Source organism: Esox lucius, chromosome 6 (assembly GCF_011004845.1).
Source record: "Esox lucius isolate fEsoLuc1 chromosome 6, fEsoLuc1.pri, whole genome shotgun sequence".
Taxonomy (NCBI): Eukaryota; Metazoa; Chordata; class Actinopteri; order Esociformes; family Esocidae; genus Esox; species Esox lucius.
Window position 1 is genome coordinate 29,723,515 of NC_047574.1, and position 19,679 is coordinate 29,743,193.

General features: G+C 43.2%; 1 protein-coding gene across 1 annotated transcript in view; it reads left to right on the forward strand.

Annotated features, from left to right (window-relative positions):
- Positions 1 to 238: 238 nt before the first annotated feature.
- The window catches only part of abcc2 (ATP-binding cassette, sub-family C (CFTR/MRP), member 2), an 87,815-nt gene continuing 68,374 nt past the window's right edge, over positions 239 to 19,679 (forward strand). The window contains exons 1-8 of the mRNA XM_010863984.4: positions 239 to 389; positions 844 to 907; positions 13,861 to 14,034; positions 14,297 to 14,443; positions 14,631 to 14,771; positions 14,876 to 15,025; positions 15,214 to 15,269; positions 15,443 to 15,698. Coding sequence (XP_010862286.2) covers positions 863 to 907; positions 13,861 to 14,034; positions 14,297 to 14,443; positions 14,631 to 14,771; positions 14,876 to 15,025; positions 15,214 to 15,269; positions 15,443 to 15,698 — 969 coding nt within the window. The 5' untranslated portion in view covers positions 239 to 389; positions 844 to 862. The remainder of the gene's footprint in view (positions 390 to 843; positions 908 to 13,860; positions 14,035 to 14,296; positions 14,444 to 14,630; positions 14,772 to 14,875; positions 15,026 to 15,213; positions 15,270 to 15,442; positions 15,699 to 19,679) is intronic.

Here is a 19,679-nt window from a genome sequence, read left to right on the forward strand (position 1 = left end):
ATGCACATTACTTATCCTGTGATGTTCATCAGACATGACTTGAACTCATAGAAATCGGTCTGTGCAGAAGTGTAGGAAACTGATGGGAAATTCAGAGAGAGGCTATGTTTGGATTAATGAGGCCCACCCTTTCCCTCTTTTCCTCCCTCCCCACTTCCTCTTCTGAGGAAACATTTGTGTTGTATACACAACTCAGCTCAACCACTTACAATGGAATTAGAGAGAAAGAGTAGAGGGCTTTACACAATCTTGGGTCTCTTCTGTCATTTATACACACAATAAATCCTTTGACTTTAGTCAGGTCTTTAATCAGTGAATGTCAGTGGACCATTTGGGGTGGTGGATCTAGGCTATTGTTGTGATTCTATTGGAGAAACATAGGTGTTCATGTAAGTGTTTATTCCGTGAATGATTTTAATGATTTTATTACACATGCTTTAGGGACAGGCGTTTTAAAAAGGGCATAATCTCATCAATCAGGGTCTGAGTTAAGCATTAACCTCGCTCTACACAGCTTAGGGGAAAACTACTGTCCTTTTGCCTTTGGCTTTGAGGAGACTGCGAGAGCTCTTCTACATTAAAGAGCTTCATAGCTCAAATCAAATCCTGTGATTATCTCTGCGTCTGTGAGTGTGTAGTGCTGTGTGTGTGTGTCTTCTGGACAGAGTGGGCCGAACTGTGTCCCAGCTCCTCGGTCAGCTTGGAGACAAACCTAAAGTTTGTGTGTGTGAAGAAAGCGTGTGTTTTCTAAATTTTTTGGAGCAGAATTTTCAGAAAGACCTGATGTGAGACTGTGGAGCGTGTGTTTTGTGCATTGTTGTGTTGTGGCGTCCTCCTGACTAGAGCTGACTCTGAAGACATCATGCCGGCTACTGCTCTCGAGGAGTTCTGCGGTTCTACCTTTTGGGTGAGTAAAACTGCCAAATATCTCAGAAGCTCGACATTCAGATATGTAGTGGAAGAGCCTGAAAATGCAGACTCTTGGGAGGGCAGTAGATGTTTACTTCAAAAAGTTTATATGTTCTAAAAGGAGAGGCTATTAGAACAATGGCTTTTTTTACATAACGTACAGATAAAATAGAGAAACTAGGCAGATTTGTTAGGTCTGTATCAGGAGGGCAATAGTGTCTGTTTGATTAGTAGGTTACAAAAACATTTCCAAAGGCATTTTCGTTGTTGATATCAAAAATAATGTTTTACCAAAAGATTGTACACACAATTTCTATAAGGAATTTCTAAATTAATATGAGTATTATTTGAAAATCTCTGTATTTGCTGTGTATTTTTGACCTTAGAAAAAATTTGCTAATATGAAACAATCAAAATGTATGTATAAAATAATCACGTTTATTTACAAAATCCTTTTCATAAGCAGTTTAAGAAATTGGGTTCTACTTGACTCAAAAGTCCATGCAAATTACATTAAGGTATTTGTTGGAGAACTGGTTAATGTAGTTTAATGCCCATTATTAATAGTGGCTTTGTCATAATAGTCTATCTTTGTTTAAATCCATCTACTGACCTTATTTCACTACAAACATGGTCAGGACAGGGACAGAGGGATTGAGAGTGAACATGTAACTGGGTGGTTATGAGATCATGACGTTAACTTGACTCAGCACTTTAGACATGTGGTGCATGGTACTGCTAGTAAGTCAGAGTGCAGCCTCTCTCTTTCACAATGAACAACAACCAAATAGTAGTTAATTATTGGAAGTAGTATCACTTTGTTGAAATAAAGACTTTGTTTGTATTGATTAAACTTTTCTTGTTTTGTCTATTCCTTTCCTGTTCTCTCTCTTTTTTCTGTTTTCTGTTTCTGTTTTAAAAGTGGGAAAAACACACACTTTTTTGTAAAATGCTGACGATATGGTTTTCCGGTCAATTACACAGATGTCAGGCATTTATGCCGTACATCCTGCAATCAAAAGAAGGCAGGAAGCTAATCAACCAGCCTATAAATATTCACCAGAGACAGATGTATTTTTAATAGATTAAAAGATTTCTGCTGCAACAGTCAGATGGTTCAGTAAACATTTTGTGTAAACTGCATAAATCCATTGATCCATCCAGCATCTCGTCAATGGTACAGCCTTTTGGGCAATGTAGTCTTGGCACACATTTCTGTAATTGCATATATTTTCAGGGCCACAGTGTACCTAACCATTGTTGATGACCATATGCATCCCTTTATTATCTACCTGTTGTGAAATGCACAATTGCAGCAGGACAATGTGGCATTTCACAAAATATGCATCATCTCAAGGTTCTATGACAGTAACTATGATTTATTCCAATGGCCTGCACAGTCCCTAGATCTAAATCCAAATGAGCACCTTTGGGATGAGATGGAACAGAAGCTTTTCAGCATGAATGCATGACCGAATCTGCAGGGACTGTATGATGCTATAGTCAGTAAGGACCAGAATCCCTAAGGAATATTACCAGCACCTTGTTGAATCCATGCTGCAAAAACATTCAGGCTGTTCTGGTGGGAAACCAGGGTCCTAACTGATATTAGATACAATAGGTTTACCTAATAGGTTTACGTAATAATCAGACTTCAAGAATTATCAACAGGCGGTTTAGATCTATCAGAACATATTGCACATCCAATATGCTCCGGAAGAGTCCAGACCAGTAGCAGTACAGGTCAGGAACTAGGTAAAAACTGTGCAGTACTGATGCCTCCACATCTTGACATTCATCACACACGCCGGAAGTTTGGGAGAAGATCTTGTGTAGCTTAGTCTTAAAATGGTGTAGTCTAAAATGAGTATGTAGGAATATCAATGCTCAGTTCTTCTTCCCATGTTGCCTGGAAAAGCTTTGTGAAAGGCAGATTTACAAATTGGAATGTGTCATATACAACCTACTTCCAAAAAGGTTGAGACACTGTGTAAAATGCAAATAAAAACAGAATGCAATGATGTGCAAATCATTTCACCTCTATATACAGTGGGGAGAAGAAGTATTTGATACACTACTGATTTTGCAGGTTTTCCCACTTACAAAGCATGTAGAAGTCTGCAATTTTTTTTAATCATAGGTACTCTTCAACTGTGAGTGACGGAATCTAAAACAAAAAACCTGAAAATCACATTGTATGATTTTTAAGTAATTAATTTGCATTTTATTTCATGACATAAGTATTTGATACATCAGAAAAGCAGAACGTAATATTTGGTACAGAAACCTTTGTTTGCAATTATAGAGATCATATGTTTCCTGTAGTTCTTGACCAGGTTTGCACACACTGCTGCAGGGATTTTGGCCCACTCCTCCATACAGACCTTTCAGCTCCCTCCAAAGATTTTGTATTGGGTTCAGGTCTGGAGACTGGCTAGGCCACTCCAGGACCTTGAGATGCTTCTTACGAAACCACTCCTTAGTTGCCCTGGTTGTGTGTTTCGGGTAGTTGTCATGCTAGAAGACCCAGCCACGACCCATCTTCAATGCTCTTACTGAGGGAAGGAGGTTGTTGGCCAAGATCTCATGATACATGGCCCCATCCATCCTCCCCTCAATACGGTGCAGTTGTCCTGTCTCCTTTGCAGAAAAGCATCCCCAAAGAATGATGTTTCCACCTCAATGCTTCACGGTTGGAAGGGTGTTCTTGGGGTTGTACTCATCCTTCTTCTTCCAAACACGGTGAGTGGAGTTTAGACCAGAAAGCTCTATCTTTGTCTCATCAGACCACATGACCTTCTCCCATTCCTCTGCTGGATCATCCAGATGGTCATTGGCAAACTTCAGACGGGCCTGGACATGCGCTGGCTTGAGCAGGGGGACCTTTCATGCACTGCAGGATTTTGATCCATGTCGGCATAGTGTGTTACTAATGGTTTTCTTTGAGACTGTGGTCCCAGCTCTCTTCAGGTCATTGACCAGGTCCTGGGCTGTAGTTCTGGGCTGATCCCTCACCTTCCTCATGATCATTGATGCCCCACGAGGTGAGATCTTGCATGGAGCCCCAGACCGAGGGAGATTGACCGTCATCTTGAACTTCTTCAATTTTCTAATAATTGCGCCAACAGTTGTTGCCTTCTCACCAAGCTGCTTGCCTATTGTCCTGTAGCCCATCCCAGCCTTGTGCAGGTCTACAATTTTATCCCTGATGTCCTTATACAGCTCTCTGGTCTTGTCCATTGTGGAGAGGTTGGCGTCTGTTTGATTGAGTGTGTGGACAGGTGTCTTTTATACAGGTAACAAGTTCAAACAGGTGCAGTTAATACAGGTAATGAGTGGAGAACAGGACTGCAGGGAATTGCCAACAGTTCATAGCGTTGTGACGTGAAACACGGTGGTTACCAGGGGAGGCCTGCTTTATAAGAGAAGAACGGTAAACTGCACAACATTAACAAGGATTTAAGATGGCACATAGAACACATGAAATCAGAGGAATGCTTTTGCCACCTTTTTCTCTGGTGCTCCGAAATGTGCTGAGGCAACACAGAGACGCATTCCAAGACCACTCGCTGTACGATGGAACTTTAATCCAGTTTGGGAAAACTGCGCTGCACTGCTCCTGTGAATGGAGGACATACGCACACAACCAGGATGGGATGAGGCCACCATAAGTGAGGCATACGACCTGTCTAAAAAACTCAGGGACCAAGCCTTTCTGCAGCTGCTGGATTTTTTTCTTCTTCCTTATCCCAGAAGTTGATGTTTTATTCAACACTGCAAAAACAGAGCATCGATGCATCTGGGATTAGCAGTGCGCTCACCCGTTTCAAGGAGAATGTCCAGAATATACGAAAGCAAACTGATGAATGGGCGAGCCAGGCCAACGGGTAACCAACACAGCGCAGGTGATGAAGGAGGCATGCGACACAATCATCTCCCAGGTGTTTCAGAGGTTTTCACAAAGTGAACACTTGATCGCTGCCAAGCTGGTTGACAGCTTGCTCTTCCCACAATTTGTCCTGTCTTTCCCTACATCTGAGCTTGACAGTGTGGTGAAACTGTGGCATCTAGGAAACGAGAAAAAGTTGAAGTCTGAGCTGACCACTCTGTACCGCCCCACACTGAGCTTCACAATGGTAAAATGGCCCTGTCTCTGTTAAGATCCATCCATAAAAACAACCTAGAGGAGGCTTTTGCGGAGATTGTCACTCTGCTGAAAATGATCGTAACAACACCTATGACGACATCCGAGTCAGATAAGAACTTTTCCACCTTGAAGAGGGTAAAAACCTTCACTCGCAATACCATGGGACAGCCGCAACTCAACGCATTGCCCATGTTGTCCATCGAAAGCCAGCTGATTCAGCAGCTTCATGACTTAATTCCCAAAGTAATCGAAAAGTTTGCTCAGCGGAAGAACCACTGTGCCACCTTTCTCTTCAAGTGAGCCTTCAGCCTTGGTGAGTGAAAGCATATTTTGTCATCCTTACTTTGTGGTGCTGGTCCATGTATTGGTCATATTTTTGTGCTGGATCGATTGATATAGACAAGTGTCAGTGTCCATGCTTATCTATTAAGGCTTTTGTCATAGAATGGATCTGTATCCCTACAAAGTTGTCTTTCCACTTCATTGTGGCCTTCAGTGGTGTTGAGCTCATTGCTGTCCGTGTATGGCCCTGTAGGCACAATGGTTCAGAGCTTGGTTGCATTCCTAATTTAGGTTTGTAAATGTGACAGTGGTAATTTTACATGTGTGTGACAGAGAAGTGTCACGCCCTCCGCATCCACCTCCTCACATTCCGGGCCAGGCTGTCTCTCCTGTCTGTACATGTATGTGGGGCTTTCCCCCACTGCCCCTCAAGTCATTCCCTCATCAGCCTGCCTATATATGCCCTGGTTTCCACCTGCTATTCGTTCCCTCATCAGCCTGTCTATATATACCCTGGTTTCCATCTGTTGGGTGCTAGATCGTTGTTATTTACTTCTAGGCAGTAACGTTCCCGGCCACTCCAAATCATAGTTTAAGCACCCAGTTTAGTTGTTCCTTCCAACTAACCCTGTTTATTCCCCGTTACCAAGATCCACCTTATCCAGCCTCCAAACACCTCCACCCGCTGTCCTGTCTGCCTCGCCCTACCCACCAACCTACCTACCTGCCCAGCCCCAACCCCTCTGGCCTGGCCTCGGTCCTTTCATCCCAGCCACCATTAAAACACCTTTTTTGTTTCTCTGATTTGTGTCTGGTGTCGTGCGCTTGGGCCCACTCTAAGGTCCCCCATAAGGAGAACAATTACACAAAAAGGTCTCTCTCTCCATTATGTGTACTACAACACCTGGTAGAAGCAAGCCACTCTGTTGTTAAAAGTGTTTTGTGGAGCCATGCTGTTTGTTGATGTGTTAAATAAACAAATCAGTAGCAAGAGGGGTTTTTGTAGCTTTACTGGTATGCATCCTATATTTTGAAATGGTTTGTGCCCCACCATATTTTTACATATAAAAACGCCACTGAATGTATGTAACTGATTGAGGGCAACTGTAGGTCTGAGAGTCTGAACAATCCTTGACCACGCTATATTGTTTCTTAAATTGTCTTGATAGACCTTAAGTGTGACGTTATACATTTCCTTCTGTTCTTGTACTACTAAATGTAGTTGTTCGCCCAACGTGTTAGTTAGGTTATGGACTGTTCAGTATTGTAGTACCTCCTACAATAGGGTGACCAGACGTCCCGGTTTGCCGGGATTGTCCCTGAATCAAGCCGCGTACGTGTCCTGGTCCCGACAAAACCACTAAAAAACATCTGCAAACCACTAAATTGTCCCGGTTTTCAACATTAATTACCAAATTGTCCCAGTTTTCACGACAATTATAATAATTATAATAATGCTGTAATGTTTCCACACATGAGTCGGAGCCAAACAAACAACTGACTAGTGCTAAGCGCTGAAATAATTGTACCCCATCCTGATGAAATCGCCTGTGGTGTGTGCATAGGCATCACTAGGATCACTATACATTCGGGGCTTAGCCCAACCATCCGCCCCGCCTTGGACAGAAAGTACAACGTTTTGAATGTACATGCCGAAAATCATGATGTAAATGCTAGCAGCCTACGCATCTACATTTTCATAATGCGTGAACGGATTTATAGATGAATAGATCACAGGATATTTTGGTATTATTCGTCATGTATATGCGTAACAACGGAAGTTCAGTCATTTCCAATGAACATGTGCGTTATGATGCAAAGACATGCAGCACCATGCGTAACCTTTGCGTTAGATTTTTCCTACTCTTGCGTCAAAACGTGTACGTCATTCAAACCGGAAACTGTCAATTTATTAAGTTATGCATCTCATCTCCTCAAAAAAGCATTATCAGAACGGAATTAAGTGAATATATTTGTAAATATATTAAATATTATTTGTAAAAAGTATGGCCTACATAATTATAATGACCAAAACGAACATAAAGCTGCCAAATACACTGCTCTACACACATTCAAACTACCAGCTAGCCAGAATAGTTTGTATGAAGCTAGCAAGTTATCCTCAAGTGACAGGCATACGAGCTGAGAAACGTGCAGTTGCTTACATAACAAAACGTTCAGAACTTTTTTATAGCCAAAAAGTTAAAATTACTGAGCTCGTAGCCGATTATAGGAAATCTTCCTCCCTGCATTATTTGTAGCATTAATGTCTCTATAAATATTGTCTGACAAATTGAAAAGGGCAGGATAACCGGTGACTGCACATATCAGCCACTATTTATAGATGCGTCGTGAATCACAAAATAATGCGTAGCGATATGGAAAGGGCTTGCAACAAAACGATGCGTTCACAACACTGTCTAGACATGCAGCGATAATGCGCTGTGATACACCGGAAGTTAATTCATTTCAAATGGAACTCTGCAATTGGCTTGCAGCATTTCAGTGCAGAACCAGTTGCAGGACGTTTGGTCTTGTGTATGCGTTGGATTTATCCAACCTATGCCTCAAATTGCATGCGTGGAAGCAGGGCGGAAGTAGTAGCGAAAGGTGAATGTCGAACCTTTTTAGCACTTATTGCTAACTTTTTCTTATAAAATATTTTGAAAAATACATACGTCCAACACACCGCCACAATCATACCTTAGATTTAGTCCTGTCACGAGAAATAGGTATTATAGATCAAATAATTTCCCCCCTAAATCCTGGATTATCGGATCACTATCTTATTACATTCACTGTTTAAACAAGAAATCCATTTGCACCGCAAACAATGAGTTTCAAAACCTGTATTATAAATTCTCGGACTACAAATGGATTCCTTGATATTCTTACAATCAAGGACAGAGTAAATAAATCTGCAAACGATCAAATCAAGGATCTAAACTCAACACTGCGAAATACTTTATACAAGTCAAAGGTATGTTTTGGTGTTCCTCAAGGCTCGGTTCTGGGCCCATTATTGTTCTCACTATATATGCTATCTCTGGGTGATGTAATCTGGAATCACAATGTCAACTTTCACTGTTATGCTGATGACACACAGTTACATATTTCAATTAGGCATGGAGAAATTAGCTACTTTGGAAGCATGCGTTTTAGATATTAGGAAGTGGATGACAGAGAATTTCTTGCTTTTAAACTCAAGAAAAACAGAAATGCTCGTTTTAGGACCCAAGAAAAAAAGAGCTTTATTAGCAGATCTCACTGTGAATCTCAACGGCTGCATGGTCGTATCCCAAAAAACTGTAAGAAACCTTGGTGTTACCCTTGACCCTGACTTCTCCTTTGATGAACATATAAAATATGTCTCAAGAGTTGCTTATTTTCATCTTCGAAACATTGCAAAAATCTGAAGGTTTCTATCAAAAACTGATGTTTTTGTGACTTCTAGACTAGATTGCTGCAATGCTCTACTTTCCGATTACCCTGAAAAATCAATAAATAAACTTCAATTAGTGCTGCACATGGCTGCTAACTACAACAAAAAATGTGAACACATTACTCCAGCACTAATCTCTTTACACTGGCTGCCTGTTAGGGTTAGGGCTGATTTTAAGGTTTTATTGTTAACCTATAAATCCATACATGGACTTGCTCCTACTTACCTCGCTGAAATGATCCAGCCATTCATACCTACACGTAACCTGCGATCGCAAGATGCAGGCCTTTTAATTGGACCTAGAATCTCTAAACAAACAGCCGGGGGCAGGGCCTTTTCTCATAGAGCACCACTACTGTGGAATTATTTGCCAATTAAAGTTAGAAATGCAAACTCAGTTCAAACTTTCAAGTGTCTAATAAAGACTCTTCTTTACGGCACAGTCTATGATTAAGTGTAGCCTGGCCCAGGGGCGTGAAGGTGACCAGAAATACTGTCTACCCTTGCTGTCTTGACAGGTGGGCTCCCATCGCCACTTGGATGCCCTCCCTCCAATGCCTCTCGGGGGCGGAGTCACTGGGTTGTTGTTGTCTCTCTGTTGCGCACTTGTGCAATTGGGCTTTACTCTGCTGGCAATACTCGGCCCTCATTCAGGATGGTTGGTCCCTTTGGTTGATGCTTGGCAATGTGGGTGGATTAATTTCCTGCCTGTTGGGCCCTGTCCGGGGCCTCCCCCAGGTAGGGCCACAGTGTCGCCAGACCCCCCCGTCTCAGTCCCAAGGTCTTACGCTGCTATATTATTGTGCTGGGGGAGTAGGGTCAGTTCTCCTTCTCCACTATAAATCCTTGTTGATATGAGGAGTGCATTTTCTGAATTTTCCCAGTCTCCTCCCGTTTTGAACTTAGGAGTGCATGAGGTCCTGGCCCACATCTGCGGAGTACTTGGCTTGGGGGACCCATTGCTGTTCCTGTCCAGAGTCCTCCTAGTTGTGTTGCAGATCGAGATGATGCCTGACGATTTCAGCTGCCACTGTGCTGACACCTCCCCTTCCCCCGTCTGGTCCCTTTCCTTGTCCATCTGGTCATGCTTCCAACCTGGACTAAGTTTAAATAGACTCTAGACTCACACGCATTTATAAATTATTACAATTGTAATCTTAATAAGTTCACCTGGCATTGCCAGAAGAGGACTGGTCACCCCTCTGAGCCTGGGTCCTCTCTAGGATTCTTCCTAATTAATGGCCTTCTTGGGGAGTTTTTCCTAGCCACTGAAATTCAACACTTCTGTTGTTTGCTCCTTGGGGTTTAAGGCCAGGTGTTTTGTAAAAGCACTGTGACATCTGCTGATGTAAAAAGGGCTTTATAAATACATTTGATTGTATTGAGTGATTGTTTGTAGACACAAACAAACACATAGACAAGCCAGAGCCTGTCTTGTGTAGGCAAGTCCATGGAAATGTCAGCTGCTTTAAACTATACGTATATATAATAATCCATTTACAGTAACATTTAATAATATTATCAGAGCTAATTAAAAGGAATTACAATGTTTTTGAGCATGTTCTATGTGTCTATTTATACCGGGGCAAGTTGTCACATGTGACAAGGTCATTGAGACAACTTGCCCCAAACTGACATGTGTGTTAATGTTGGCTAAATCTCAAGTTAAGCTCAACATAGGACTGCAGATAAAATATAAAAGACATGATATTGTTTACTCTACTCAGTGCAAAAATAATGCTGACAAGGTTTTATTGAATAAAATTTAAAGTGGCACATTTTTACTTTTGAAGGGGAAAAATAAGAAACGTGTGCTCACCTCAGATTACAGTGTTCTTGATCACGTGTGAATAGGAAGTTGACCATAGAACTTGTAGTCACACAATTAGATTTTTGAGAGAGCACCTCTGGTGTTGGAGGTATGAGCAGTGTGACAATTTACCTGTGTGACAATTTACCCTGTTCTCCTCTACATATTTCAGAAAATGTATTGTGCAAGCATATCACGTTTGACAGCCTATATAATATAATCTCCCTCTAAAATTGGAGGTTACTACAATTCTAAATAGTCAAGATAGTATTGATAGGCTCATTCAACAATGAGACCAATGGCTGAGATCGCGAAAACCAGTTGGCGACTTTCACCAACTGATTGAAGAGCTTTGGCTTTTAGGAAAGGAATTTCGTAGCTACTTTCGTCAGGACCAAGGCCAAAACAATCAATTGTTCCAGATGGTAGGACCGCGATTTAATTTATCAAGTTGAACACCTGGTCATTTGTCTCCAGTAAGAAACATTTAATTGATTTGTAGTGTTTAATACAGTAACTCGAATTAGGAACTAAACTACTGGGCGAAAATGCCTTGTTGATGCTAGAGGTCAGAGGAGAATGGGTCGACTGATTCAAGCTGATAGAAGAGCAACTTTGACTGAAATAAACATTCGTTACAACCGAGGTATGCAGCAAAGCATTTGTGAAGCCACAACACGCACAACATTGAGGCGGATGGGCTACAAAAGCAGAAGACCCCACCAGGTACCACTCATCTCCACTACAAATAGGCAAAAGAGGCTACAATTTGCACGAGCTCACCAAAATTGGACAGTTGAAGACTGGAAGAATGTTGCCTGGTCTGATGAGTCTCGATTTCTGTTGAGACATTCAGATGGTAGAGTCAGAATTTGGCATAAACAGAATGAGAACATGGATCCATCATGCCTTGTTACCACTGTGCAGGCTGGTGGTGGTGGTGTAATGGTGTGGGGGATGTTTTCTTGGCACACTTTAGGCCCCTTAGTGCCAATTGGGCATCGTTTAAATGCCACGGCCTACCTGAGCATTGTTTCTGACCATGTCCATCCCTTTATGACCACCATGTACCCATCCTCTGATGGCTACTTCCAGCAGGATAATGCACCATGTCACAAAGCTCAAATCATTTCAAATTTCTTGAACATGACAATGAGTTCACTGTACTGAAATGGCCCCCACAGTCACCAGATCTTAACCCAATAGAGCATCTTTGGGATGTGGTGGAACGGGAGCTTCGTGCCCTGGATGTGCATCCCACAAATCTCCATCAGCTGCAAGATGCTATCCTATCAATATGGGCCAACATTTTTAAAGAATGTACTGAACCTTGTTGAATCAATGCCACGTAGAATTAAGGCAGTTCAGAAGGCGAAAGGGGGTCAAACACAGTATAGTATGGTGTTCCTAATAATCCTTTAGGTGAGTGTATGTGTGAGTGAGGGATAATGCCTCATTCACATGAGATTCATGCACTCCATTACATTGCGTCATTCATTCCAATGAAGTCCGTCACAACAGAGTGGAATCGGAAAAGCCCCCTAGCGACTGAAGTCTCTGTTCGAGAAATATTTCATCTTCGCTGCAGCAGAATCCTTTCACAGAACCGGAAGTTACCAAATCACAGCAAATAATCTATAATAAAAAATGAAAAATAAATGAATAATATTACACTATTGTAGTTTTCAAACCGCAGGCTCGTAATCCAGAAAAACAGGCAGGGGTCGCAACCAGGGAAAAGAATGACAGGCAGAGTGGGTAACACAAGACATAGAACGCTGGAAACAACTGTACAAGACGATCTGGAAAATGCCAGAACAGAGAACAGGGGTTAAGTACACAGGGCTAATGGGGAACCGGTAACACCTGGTGAGGGGAGGAGGTGAAACACATCAGGACTTGACAATTCTGATAATATTGCTGGTTATAATTCTTGATCCTATCTTTATTCTAAAAAGTCTTTAAATATTTAAATCTTTAAATATTACGGTTATTGCAATACATGTTTATTTTATATTTTCAGAATATAATTGACCAAAATGTATATTGAATTTACTTATTCTCAGTTACTCCCTCCAAAATGTATCTATTTTCACGGTAAAAGTAGTATAAATAAGTTGGGCTGGAAGACCATTTATTCAAACCAAATTGAATGACACAAAGCTTTGTGAAATGTTCTTGATCGTTATGCTGGAGGACAGCTGCAATAGTCGCTGCAATAGTCTGCCCAGATCTGCGTGATGTATCAGAGCAAGATTGCGAACATTGTGAACCGGGTGTAAGGGCAAAATGTGGAGGCATTTGCAATACAAAATAATTTGTTGATTTAAGAGATTCTTGATTAAAGTATTACTTTCTGCAGCAAGTAACAAAGTAAAATAACCTTACTTTATGGGAAGTGTAACTAGTAATTGTAAGTAGTTACTTTGAAAAGTGACGTTCACCAACACTATTTACAGTATAATCGTAAATCTCGAAAAAATACTCACTTATATATCTTTTGTAGTCATTTTTGTATTACTTTATTATAAATAGCCAACGTTAATTTGGATTTATGTGAATGAAAATACAACAATTTGTCCGTTCTCCCATTGGAAATAGGTACATTTCAAAATATCACTGTCCAGGTCACAAAAGCAAATTTGTAGAGAATAATAGCCATTTTCTATACTTTTTAGGCATAAGCAATTATGAAATAACACTTGTAATGTAGTGTGTTCTGTAGAGGCGTTCATTTGCTACTATCGCTCCTTTCTCATTTGTTATTTTTGTCACAAATGTTCCTATTTTGTAAGCACACATCCAACTTTTTTCATGATTGTTGGTTTTTATCAGTGTTCAATAAAGCTATATTTCAAAACCTTCATCATGTAATATGATTTGAAAACCAATTGTCATTTACAATGATAACAAGACTAAAGCCATAATATTGCAAGACGACAATTAGTCGAAAATAAATATAACCAGAACATTGCACGTGTATAATAAAATAAGCAAAAGATCAAACACATAATCAAACACCCCACCACAAACACAGACAGACACACAAACACAAATGTTTTGCCCAGCAGGTGGGATGCAGGTCTTGAGATTAATAATTACCTGTTAGTCATATTGAATTAAATTGCAAATTATGGAGTTGGAGGGAGGGCCTAATCTGTTCTGGGTCAGTGCACAGGTCAGGTTTGGACCTGTGCGTGTGTGTTTGAGCGTGTGTATGTTTGCATGTGTACGTGTGCTCGCGTAACGCCAGTGTTTCCTCTGCATTAGAATTTGTCGCTCCTGCAGCGCGCTGACCCAGACCTGCCAGTGTGTTTCGAGCAGACCGTGTTGGTATGGGCTCCACTGGGCTTCCTGTGGCTCTGCGCCCCCCTGCACCTGGCAGTCCTCTGCACAAAAGCCACACCTAATAAACACCTGTCTAAGCTCTACCTCTGTAAACAGGTAAACTAACCCCCTGTCAATGACACACTCAAGTGGGAAAATTCAGATACTGAAAATACTTAAGGTGAATGTCCAGGATGTCATAAAAGTCATTGTATTGATGTTATTGCAATTGGGTGTAATAAAATAATTGTAATCTCTGTGAAAATACTACTGACTGTTTAGACCTGTTCCTGGACATTTTGGTTGTTGTTATCTGTATCTGTGACATTCATTTAAAAATGTCCTCTCTCTCACCCCTCTAATTCACCCTTCTCCTTAGATTGTGGTTGGGCTGTTGTTTTTGACCGCAATAGCAAGTCTTGCTGTAACGTTAGGAGAGGATTATAATCCAACCAGAGACCCCGCCACGACTGTGAGGAACCCTGGGATATTCTATGCCAACCCTGTTCTCTTCGCTCTCTCATGGGTAAACCTTTTGAATTGTCATCTCTATTATGGATTGGATAGCAATACTGGGCCCGAATGATCACAACAGTGTAGTTTTTTCCAGTTTCGGTCGAGTTATAATTCAGTCAATGTAGTTTTCCTTGGGCCTATTTGTTAGTGTTGCTGTCTGCTGACGAAAACAGCAAATTGCCATACATCCTATACAGATCCTGCTGTTGCTGTGTCAGGAGGGTCTGAGGAGAAGGAAGGGAGCGGTGGACTCTGCCACCTTATTCCTTTTCTGGCTGATCCTTGTGCTGTGTGATGTTTTCCCCTTCCAGACCCTGCTACGAGAGGCCCTCAGTCTGGTACGGAGGGAGGGATTTATTTTTTTATATAGAGCAATCAAGGCGTTTCATGCTCACCCTTCTGATCCTAAATATTACTGATCAATCTAAATTCACTGTGCTAGGACGAAACGGTGGATGAAATGGGCAAGAAAAAGAGCTTAGACCTCCCTCGTTTCTGCCTCTTTTACATCTCCTTTGGGCTGGAGTTGATTGCCCTTGTCCTCTCTGCCTTTGGAGATGTCCCCCGGGAAGCAGAGGAGCTGGTCAAAAAGGTGCTTCTCTATAGCATACATAAAGATATTTCCATGGAGATGTTATTGTCAGCAGTTTTTTATTGTTTATTTGTCACCAACAGTACATTATACTGATATACTGTCAACAGAAACAACATCTCAACAACCTATGTAAATAAACATATTGTTCTACCTCTTGTCATGATGTCTTGTCATGAACGTTTTAGAATCCAGAGGTCGGGGCACCATTTCTCAGCAGGATAACATTCAACTGGTTCAACAGGTATGGTAGCACTGATCTTCCTCAATGCCTTCAAAACATGGCTATCTGGCTGTATGCCTGGCTTACAAGAGATTGGGTCTGTGTCTAAACCGTAATATCAGAAGTTAGTCTTTGCCTGTCTCGCTGGATTAGTTTTGACCCTTTCTTTCTGTTTCTCTCCATACCCCTGTTAGCATGGTGCTAAATGGTTTTAAGCGACCTCTGGTCCAGGAGGATATGTGGGAGCTTAGTGAGGCAGAGAGTACACTCCAGATCAGCCAGAAGTTCCAGCAGATTATGCAGACAGAGCTAAAAGCAGCCAGGACCAGGATCCAGACCAAACTTAGGAAGAGAGGGATGAAGAAGACGAGCACGGTCCAGGGAGAAGTCCTCCCAAATGGGCGTCAGAACGGCCTGGGGAAGGGGGTCAGCCAGGATGTGTTGGTGATGGTGAGAGTACACAGAACACAGACAGACAGAGTCACAAATCTCAAACAATAAAAAATACACATGGATTTATTTTGTGGTGTTCCACATAGTCAGTAGTTTTTTGACCAATACAGTGCAAGGTAAGCAGTATCTGTCCCATTGTTTCTCACCCATACACTCCTGAAAACATTCCACCTTTGTAGTCTGATAAGCCTGATAAGCCTTTTATGCTCACACAAAAGTAGAACATTTACTGCAAAGCTGTATTTTTTAAAATTACTTTTCTATAACATATTTGGACATATGGGTGTCATCTTCACTTCCACACTATTGATTGATAACCTAATTTTAAAAATGACACTGAAAGAGTATAGTTTCGCAGTAATTTATTCATCAAAAATTGACAGAAATGCATTTTTTTGGTGGGGAAAAAGTAAACACACCCCAGCGGTTTGTCCCCTTTTTTGCTGAAATAACTTAATTTAGCCATTTATTTATCAGTCCCTTACATCAACTGTGTCAGTAGCGTATCCAGGACATGGGGTGGCCAGAGCACAATAATAGGTGGCACCATCAAATGTATAAATAGGACAAAGTTCCATATGCAGAAGGTTCTTAGTTGTAACTTTGTAACAGCATGAATTGCCAAATAATTAAATTATTGTACTGGCTTCTTATTAGCTCTATAGTTTGTAATACTTGTGAAATTTGTCACAATCCCTAGAATGCTAATTATTCTGAAATAATGATAGGTCATGTATATACTATACTATACTATGTACCTACTTTTTAAGTTCAAATATTACTCAACAATAATCACAATATGATAGACAAATTAATTTGTACGGGTCGGGGATAGGTCTCTCACTGTTGTTTGTGCCTACGGGCCGAACGGCAGTGCAGAGTACCCGACCTTCTTGGAGTCTCTGGGAGGGGTGCTGGAAAGTGCTCCGACTGGGGACTCTATTGTTCTACTGGGGGACTTCAACGCCCACGTGGGCAACGACAGTGACACCTGGAGGGGCGTGATTGGGAGGAACGGCCCCCCGGATCTGAACCCGAGTGGTGTTCAATTATTGGACTTCTGTGCTAGTCACAGTTTGTCCATAACGAACACCATGTTCAAGCATAAGGGTGTCCATCAGTGCACGTGGCACCAGGACACCCTAGGCCGCAGGTCGATGATCGACTTTGTTGTCGTCTCATCTGACCTGCGGCCGTATGTCTTGGACACTCGGGTGAAGAGAGGGGCGGAGCTGTCAACTGATCACCACCTGGTGGTGAGTTGGATCCGATGGCGGGGGAGGAAGCTGGACAGACTCGGCAGGCCCAAGCGTACTGTAAGGGTCTGCTGGGAACGTCTGGCCGAGTCTCCTGTCAGAGAGATCTTTAACTCCCACCTCCGGCAGAGTTTCGACTGGATCCCGAGGGAGGTTGGAGATATTGAGTCCGAGTGGACCATGTTCTCCACCGCCATTGTCGAAGCGGCCGCTCGGAGCTGTGGCCGTAAGGTCTCCGGTGCCTGTCGAGGCGGCAATCCCCGAACCCGGTGGTGGACACCGGAAGTAAGGGATGCCGTCAAGCTGAAGAAGGAGTCCTATCAGGCCTGGTTGGCTTGTGGGACTCCTGAGGCAGCTGACGGGTACCGACAGGCCAAGCGGGCTGCAGCCCGGGTGGTTGTGGAGGCAAAAACTCGGGCCTGGGAGGAGTTCGGTGAGGCCATGGAGAAGGACTATCGGCTGGCCTCGAAGAGATTCTGGCAAACCATCCGGCGCCTCAGGAGAGGGAAACAGTGCCCTACCAACGCTGTTTACAGTAGAGGTGGGCAGCTGTTGACCTCAACTGAGGATGTCGTCGGGCGGTGGAAGGAGTACTTCGAGGATCTCCTCAATCCCGCTGACACGTCTTCCATTGAGGAAGCAGAGGATGAGGGCTCAGAGGTGGACTCGTCCATCACCCGGGCTGAAGTCACTGAGGTGGTCAAGAAACTCCTCGGTGGCAAGGCACCGGGGGTGGATGAGATCCGCCCTGAGTACCTCAAGTCTCTGGATGTTGTGGGGCTGTCTTGGTTGACACGCCTGTGCAACATCGCGTGGCGGTCGGGGACAGTGCCTCTGGGATGGCAGACCGGGGTGGTGGTCCCTCTTTTTAAGAAGGGGGACCGGAGGGTGTGTTCCAACTATAGGGGGATCACACTTCTCAGCCTCCCCGGGAAAGTCTATGCCAGGGTTCTGGAGAGGAGAATACGGCCGATAGTAGAACCTCGGATTCAGGAGGAACAGTGTGGTTTTCGTCCGGGCCGTGGAACACTGGACCAGCTCTATACCCTCTACGGGGTGTTGGAGGGTTCATGGGAGTTTGCCCAACCAATCCACATGTGTTTTGTGGATTTGGAGAAAGCATTCGACTGTGTCCCTCGCGGCATCTTGTGGAGGGTGCTTGGGGAATATGGGGTCCTGGGTCCTTTGCTAAGGGCTGTCAGGTCCCTGTACAACCGAAGCAGGAGCTTGGTCCGCATTGCCGGCAGTAAGTCAGACTTGTTCCCAGTGCATGTTGGACTCCGGCAGGGCTGCCCTTTGTCACCGGTTCTGTTCGTAATTTTTATGGACAGAATTTCTAGGCGCAGCCAGGGGCCGGAGGGTGTCAGGTTTGGGGACCACACAATTTCGTCTCTGCTCTTTGCAGATGATGTTGTCGTGTTGGCCCCTTCTAACCAGGACCTTCAGCATGCACTGGGACGGTTTGCAGCCGAGTGTGAAGCGGTGGGGATGAAAATCAGTACCTCCAAATCTGAGGCCATGGTCCTCAGTCGGAAAAGGGTGGCTTGCCCACTTCAGGTTGGTGGAGAGTGCCTGCCTCAAGTGGAGGAGTTTAAGTATCTAGGGGTCTTGTTCACGAGTGAGGGAAGGATGGAACGGGAGATTGACAGACGGATCGGTGCAGCTTCTGCAGTAATGCAGTCGATGTATCGGTCTGTCGTGGTGAAGAAAGAGCTGAGCCGCAAGGCGAAGCTCTCGATTTACCAGTCAATCTACGTTCCTACTCTCACCTATGGTCATGAGCTTTGGGTCATGACCGAAAGGACAAGATCCCGGATACAGGCGGCCGAAATGAGCTTTCTCCGCAGGGTGGCCGGGCGATCCCTTAGAGATAGGGTGAGAAGCTCGGTCACCCGGGAGGAGCTCAGAGTAGAGCCGCTGCTCCTCCACATCGAGAGGGGTCAGCTGAGGTGGCTTGGGCATCTTTTTCGGATGCCTCCGGAACGCCTTCCTGGGAAGGTGTTCCGGTCCCGTCCCACCGGGAAGAGACCCCGGGGAAGACCTAGGACACGCTGGAGGGACTATGTCTCCCGGCTGGCCTGGGAACGCCTCGGTGTCCCCCCGGAAGAGCTAGAGGAAGTGTCTGGGGAGAGGGAAGTCTGGGCATCCCTGCTTAGACTGCTGCCCCTGCGACCCGGCCCCGGATAAAGCGGGAGAAGATGGATGGATGGATGGATGGAAATTAATTTGTACATCTAAATGTATTGTTTTATATTACATCATTTGGATGGCTTACTATAGTCAAAAATGTGTTAAATGGACTGGCATACAGTAACAAAAAAAGACAAAGCAAGAAAATAAAGACTGGCCAAGATACATTTACCTATTCATTACCTTAAAAATTAGCAGGTACTTACCCAGATTTACTAGGTCCCTGATAATTAATGACTTTCATGTACAGAAATACAAAAAGAGAACAGTTTAGATTCAATATGTACTGTAAGAAATATCAGCCAGCAATTTCAGCACTAATAGAAATTGAAACAAAAACAAATATATGCAGTAAAATATCCTCACCAGAATTACATACAAACGTGCTCTCTATCTCCCTCCCTCAATGTTTTCACAAAGAAATTAGATTTTTCTCTCAATTTGCACATTGTACAGCACAGGAAACAACAACACAACAATTACATGATTATCAAATGTATTGTAGTAAAAACGATGACTCAGAGTGTGTTTT